At 37.5% G+C, this 7,389-nt stretch overlaps 1 protein-coding gene across 1 annotated transcript in view; it reads left to right on the plus strand.

Annotated features, from left to right (window-relative positions):
* Window positions 1-7,152, plus strand: part of GLYATL3 (glycine-N-acyltransferase-like 3) — a 19,390-nt gene extending 12,238 nt beyond the window's left edge. Inside the window, exons 4-5 of the mRNA XM_006860613.1 lie at window positions 2,979-3,105; window positions 6,726-7,152. Of these exons, the coding sequence (XP_006860675.1) occupies window positions 2,979-3,105; window positions 6,726-7,152 (554 nt within the window). The remainder of the gene's footprint in view (window positions 1-2,978; window positions 3,106-6,725) is intronic.
* Window positions 7,153-7,389: the final 237 nt, after the last annotated feature.

Genomic DNA, 7,389 nt, shown 5'->3' on the forward strand with positions numbered 1-7,389 from the left:
TATAGTCCAAAAGTGCTAATGGGTGTTACAGAATGATTCTTTCAATTAAGTTCTTTCAATAGCCAGGAAACGTATTGCTAAACGGGATATGGCTCAAACCAAGAGTTGTCTGGAGGATCTTAGAGAAGATGCAGATGTCATAACAAGATAGACCCTCCTTTGTAGCAATCAAGGAAGAACATAAATTCCTTCTCTGTGTCTACCCACAGAGATTACATGGCTGTCAACCATAAAAAACAGAAATGCCAGAGACAGGGCAGAACAAACACAGTATGAGCCAAAGTAGGTTAAATCACCTAAATGAAGTCATTGAAAGAAGGAAAAGAACAAAGTTAAAACTAGGGTTCATGTACTGGTGATCTATTTCCTCCAGTACATGATTAACTTAGATGGTCTAGGATCTTCAGAACTGCTAAAAGAAAAAATTAGACACTAATGACTGAGTGATGAGTAAAAGTTTTATTGCCATGCTGCAAACTCAGTCCAGAATCTAGAAAATCTCTCAGAGAAAATGTTTTGAGGGGACGAAAAAGGACAGATATTTTAAAGTCAAACTGACTCTGTACCTTATTAGAAAAGCAACATCTCTGAATTTGCTTGTTGGTGATGTCTAAATGTGTCAACTGGATAGTTGGAAGTGACACTGAATAAAAAACAAATTCAATTTATAAGGAGAGACTTTATTCATAAGGATTAATTTGAGGAATAAGGGCTTCTTGCAATGGTGGAAGGAGGACTGTTGCAACAGGATAAAGAGTTTGATCAACAAGTGTTTCATAAGTTAGGCATAAAGAGCTATTCTTATATTTACAAGGGTAAGCAAGCTAGAACCAAATGTAGATAAGTGGGATGAAAGTGAGGTGTGATCAAATAGTGGAGCAGATAATACTTTGTAATGAGGCCAGCCTGTTTTCAGAAGGCCTCTTAACAAGATGCTTTCCAAGTAGATCAGGTAGAGAGTAGGCTAGGATCTGCAGAGGAAAAAGGAGTTACACCAATGTGGAATTAACAAGTATTTTGTGTCAACTGATCAGTGGGATCAAGAATTTCAGTTAACTATTTATGCAGCAAAGAATAGGAATTTAGAAGGCCCTTGTCTAACCTTAATCATAGACAAGCAAGGAAGACTTTCTGAGTCTTATTAAAGTTATGTGGAGAACGTTGTTCTTTGTGGTAAATCGTTTTTTTTTTTTTTTTTTAACGTAATAGTTGGGGGAATTCTTAAAGCATTACTCTTTTCAGAGCCTCAGGGTTACAGTCACCACTAGTGTGTCAGTTTGTTGTACAAGGTAGCTTGTGTGTTGCTGTGATGCTGGAAGTCATGGCAATGGTATTTTAAATACAAGCAGGGCTACCCATGGAGGACAGACTACAGCAGAGATTTCAGACTAAGACAGACTGGGAAGAAGGAGAAGCAGATCATTTTTGAATGGTTAGCCACTGTAAACCTTATGAATAACAGTGGAACATTGTCAAATATACTGCTAGAAAATGAGCCCCTCAGGTTGGAAGGCATTCAAAATTCTACTGGGGAAGAGCTGCCTCTTCAAGGTAGAGTAGATCTTAATGACCGAATGGGGCAAAGCTTTCAGGACCTTCATTTGCTGATGAGGTACAACTCAAAATGAAGAGAAACAACTATAAACATCCATTAATAATCAGAACATTAAATGTTTGAAGTATTAATCTAGGAAAACTGGAAGTCATCTAAAATGAAATGCAACTCATAAAGATCAATATCCTCGGCATTAGTGAACAAAAATAGACTGGTATTGGCCACTTTGAATCAGATAATCATATGGTTTACTATGCTGGAAATGACAAATTCAAGAGGAATGGCCTCACACTCATCATCAAAAAGAACATTTCTAAATCTATCTTGAAGCACAATGATGTCTGTTATAAGATAATATCCATACACCTACAAGAAAGACTAATACTGCTGTTATTCAAATTTATGCACCAACCATTAAAGCCAGCAATGATGAGATTGCAGAATTCTATCAACATCTTCAGTCTGAAATTGATCAAACATGCAATCGAGATGTACTGGTAATTGGAATGCAAAAATAGGGAAACAAAAGGATGGATCACTAATTAGAAAATATAGCCTTGGTAACAGAAATGAAGCTAGATCTTGCATGAGAGAATTTTCCAAGTTCAATGATTTATTCATTGAAAATTCCTTGTCAACAACATAAAAGGTGACAATACACATGGACCATACCAGATAGAATAAAAAGAAATCAAACTGATTTCAACTGTTTGAGGAAAATCTGGAAAACCTCAATAGTGGTCTGTAAGAGTCTTTAAAGTTGGAGAACTGTATCAGACAAAACAAAGATATTTTGTACTTATGTTTGTACAATATATCATAGATTTTTAAAGTTGTAAAGTTTCAGCCATACCTTAAGGAGCTTAAATCAGTCTGAGGGTCAAGTTCCTATACGAAATTCCATATTCCCATGGAATAGTCCCACCAGAAATTTCCATGGATGATCACACTACACAAGGGGCTTAAGAAAGTTCATGGAAACATGCCATTTATCTTTTAGTTTTCCACAAGTTTCTTGAAACTCTGTCATATAATCACAATGAGCAGCATGAAGATAAAATCTTACACAAAATTAGAAAATCAGACACAAAATAACCAATATATACAGTTAAGCACCTGACTGTTAAGGTTGGTGGATCGAAGCCACCCAGTGGCTCTGTAGAAGGAAGACCTGCTGGTAAATTTCTATAAAAATCATAGCCAAGAAAACCCTGTGGGATAGTTCTACTCTGTCACATGGATTGCTAGGAGTTGGAATTGATTCAATGGTGCCTAACAACAATGGCTAGGTTAATACAAGGTGGCAACATGGCAAACTGATGGCATTGATAATACTTAGCATAAAAAATAGTGCAGCAAATATCCTTTTTTCACACTTCCACTTAAAATGCCCACAATTTTCATTATGTCTTTCTAAATACAGGGCTGCAGAGTGACTTATATGATGTTTCCAAAGCTGTTGCCAATTCAAAGAAGTTGAATGTAAAGTTGACTTCCTCCCGGCCTGTTCATTTTGCTCCTGTTTCAACTCTGCCAGACATCAATTCCTTGTATGCAAATTAATTTTAATTTTTAATTTTTTGCATTTGGGGCAGGCGTTACTGCTATTAATTGCTATTGACATATTGGAATTAACTGCTATTGAAGTATTGGAATTCTTAATGTCATTAAGGAGTGTTTAGGCACCTTGGAGTTGGGCCACTAGGACTAAATTATTAATGTATGTATATATGCTTACTCTTTGCCTCTCTCTAGTGCTTGACTGAACTCCTTGTATAGTGCTGTAGGATCAGCACCAGACTGTGAAACACAAGGTCGGCAGTTTAAACCCACCATCTGCTCCTTGGAAACCCTATACTGGGTCGCTATGAGTCAGAATAGACATGATGGCACTTAACATAAACAATAATGGTTGACTATTTATAACTTTCAAGGAAATCAAATTGGTATCTTTTTCCATAGTTACATATGAACTTGGGAGCTTTGCAATATGCTGTTAAAACAAAAATCATGTTAAATCAATAATAGTAATTGATTTGAAAATTGGGGTAACATTTTGATTGCTGTTGTTGTTATTTAGTGACATTGAGTCAGTCCTGACTCATAGTAACCCTGTATAGGGCTTCCAAGGGGCAGTTGGTGGCTTGAACCACTGACCTTGTGGTTAGTTGTCCAATGCTTACCTTAGTAGACCCCAATATTTTGACCATTGTTGTTAAATGCCATGAAATCATTCTGATTCATAACAACTCTGTATTGAGTTTCCAAGGAGTGACTGATTGGTTTGAACCACTAACCTTCTGGATGGTTGTTAAGTGTATTGAGTCTGTTCTGGCTCATAGTGACCCTGTGTAGGGTTTCGGAGAAGCAGCTGGTGGGTTCGAACAGCCACCCTTGTGGTTTAAACCAACCTTGAGGTCCAGTGCATCTTCCTGCAGTGCCATATTCCAAAAAGGAAAGAACTTCCAAAGAGCAGTGTGCTTATTATATTATAACAGTTTACTCTAAAACACAGTGTCTGGTCTGACCTTGGAATTTTCACTACTTGAAACTGAGGGCACATAGATAATTCTTCACAAGAGCCTAATGTCCAAGGCTAAATGGTATTTAGTCATGTATCTAGACAATTGTTTAACTTAAAGGTAACTTTAGAACCCAATTTCCTCAATGCTCAAGGCACAAAAGAACATCTCAGGCTAATGACCTGTGTAGGTTACCCCATCTTCATGAACCTCAGAAATATGGATTCTACATGAATTAAAACTCTGTTTCTCAACTGGTGCCATTGAAGCAGTTCCAACCCATAGCAACCCTGTATAGGATTTCCCAGGAGCTGCTGGTGATCTTGAACCACTGACCTTGCAGTTCAAACTGACTTTGTAGTCCAATGCATTAACCCACAGTGTCACATCAGGATTCCTGTTTCTCAATACACAGGGGGAAACGAAGATCATTCTTCTTCCGCTCACCTCTTCTGTTATCTTTTACTGTTTTGGTGGGGGGTCATGGGGTGGAGGTGGGGAATAGGATACATAACTGGCTTACATTGAACTCTCATGTGCCAGTCATGAAATGTTTTAACTATGTAATCCATTCAATGCTTACCACACCTCTGTAACATAGTGGGCTATGAGTTGGGCTGCTAACCACAAGGGCAGCATTTATAATCTAGCAGGCACTCCACAGGAGAAAGAGGAGACTTTCTGCTTCCATAACGATTTGCACCCTTGGAAACTCTATACATGGATGCTATGAGTCAGAATCGACTCCACAGCACAATACCACCAACCACCTCCACAACCCTATAAGACAATTCTCATTTTTAACCCAGCTGAAATAACATGCTGGAGAAAAATGTATAATGAGGAAATAATCCCTACAAGTTCCATTCTAGATTAGAGGCCTTGAAGTATTTATTATTATTCACTTAAATTCTTCTTTCCTCTTACTTTGGAAACCCTGCCCTTTAACTATGTATCTTCACTTTTGTTTAGTCTTTCTAAGTCTCAACTTCTAAAAAATTAATACCTACTTTACATGCTTTTTGTTTTGTTTTTGAAAATCATACTTGGAAGTTCCCAACTCAGTGAATGTTCTCTTAATTTCTAGGGCCTGTCTTAGTTATTTAGTGTGGCTGTAACAGAAACAGCATGGTGTGCAGCTTTAACAAACAGAAATGTGCTCCCTCATAGTGTAGGAAGATAGGAGAGCAAATTCAGAGGGCCAGGCCTAGGGGAAGGCTCTGTCTCTGTCGACTCTAGGTGGTTGTCTCTTCAGCTTCAGTTTCTTGGTTCCTTGGAAATCTACAGGTGGCTTGGCGTCTATATTACCCTATCTCTGCTTGCTTAGTTTGTTCCTTTATATTTTATAAGAGATTGACTCAGGACATACTGTACACTAATCCTGTGCCATTAATTTAATAAAGGAAACCCTTTCCTTAATGGGATTATAAACACAGGTATAAACGTTAGGATATATAATTTATGTTTTTGGATTATACAATTCAATCCATAACAGGGAGTATATTGTAGGAATTCTTGAGTGAAACAAAACAAAACATTGAGAACAATGAATATTTTAGATTAAAGTAAAGCAACTGGTCTTTATTTTTAATTATGAAAAAAATTTCAAACACATAAAAGTTGAGAGAAAAGTGAAATGAAACTCTTACTGATAGATAATTAATCTTGTTTCACACAAAATTATCTACTTTTATCAACTCATCAGGCATTATATTATCCTTAAATATTTTACTGTGTATCTCTAAAATATAAAGATATTTTTGTAAAAATAATAACAAGAAAACTATACTAGCAACACTCTTAAAAAAATTTTTTTTTAACTAGAATAACCAGTTAGTATTCAAATTTCTTCAAGTGTCATATTTAAAAAATAATGCTTTGTTTTGAATCAGGATCAAAATAAGGCTCTTACACTACAGTTGGTAAGATGTTTCTTGTCTTTTGATTAAATAGCATTATTTCTTACATTATTTTGTTGTTGAAGAAACCCAGTGTTTTTGTCCCCTGGAGTATCCCACCCTCTGTTTATTGATCATATCTATGAGATATCATTAAAATGTCCCTCTGTCCCTAGTTTAAAAATCACGTTTTGACTTAACTTGATCTTGTCTGCATAGGGAACTTAGAAAATTTGTCTTTAGCACCTAGGTCATATCCCAAATTTGTGGATTCTGTTTTTCATAGCTTGCCCTTCAGCTACAAGGTCACAGTCTGGAACACAACTACTCCTGAAACACTTGTTTTTATTTGCAGTGACATTTTTGCCTGGGGCTTATTTGCCCTGGTTTTAAAGTTCAATTTCAAAAATTGTGTAAGGATCCTATTAAGCCACTTACTGCTGTTATTTATTTATTTTTGTTACCCCTCCTTGGTATTTAGATGACTGACTATTGCCAAAGCTCACAGTACACCTGAAATGTGAACTAAAACCACAGAACAACTGAAAAGATGAAAATACAAGCTGGTACTTTATTAAGATCATAGCCAGTATCACCCTACCTGTCTCGTTTAGTCACAGGAGACAGTTGTTGGCTAGGCTGGGTCACTTGGATGATTTCTCAGTTTGAATCAGTGTGGAAAGAGAAGTAGCTGTTTATAGTCATGTGATTGCAAGCTCCTATTTCTTCTCATGTGATATTTTCTTCTAGAATGGGATCTTTGCCACGAATAACCTACTTGAGTGTTGCTGATGCTGATCTACTCAACCGGACTTGGTCTCGAGGTGGCAATGAACAGTGTCTCCGGTACATCGCCAACCTCATCTCCTGCTTCCCCAGTGTGTGTATCCGTGATGAAAGGGGGAATCCAGTCTCCTGGTCTATCACAGACCAGTTTGCCACCATGTGCCATGGATACACCATGCCAGAGCATCGCAGGAAAGGTTATAGCCGACTGGTGGCCCTCACACTGGCCAGGAAGTTGCAAAGCCGGGGATTTCCCTCTCAGGGGAATGTCCTGGATGACAATACTAAATCTATAAGTCTCCTGAAGAGTATCCATGCTGAATTTTTGCCTTGTCGCTTTCACAGGCTTATTCTTATCCCTGCAACTTTCTCTGCTCAAGTTCACCTTTAGAGAAACTCCATGAAATTTCTTACTTTCTCTAAACATATAATGACACCTTAGTTGCCAGTGTGGGGAGAATTAAAATTGGAATCAGAAGAATCAAGGGTTATTGAAAAGGGCCTGGAGAAGACATGCAGGATTAGCTCTGAGAAGCCTTAACTCTTGGCCTCTCGAGTTTCTCTGCTAAATAACTGTAAGGGTCAGGAGTAGGGGTGATTGACAATAAGGATGAACATCCTCCTTTGG

The sequence above is a fragment of the Chrysochloris asiatica genome, unplaced genomic scaffold, assembly GCF_000296735.1.
Source record: "Chrysochloris asiatica unplaced genomic scaffold, ChrAsi1.0 scaffold00038, whole genome shotgun sequence".
Lineage (NCBI taxonomy): Eukaryota > Metazoa > Chordata > Mammalia > Afrosoricida > Chrysochloridae > Chrysochloris > Chrysochloris asiatica.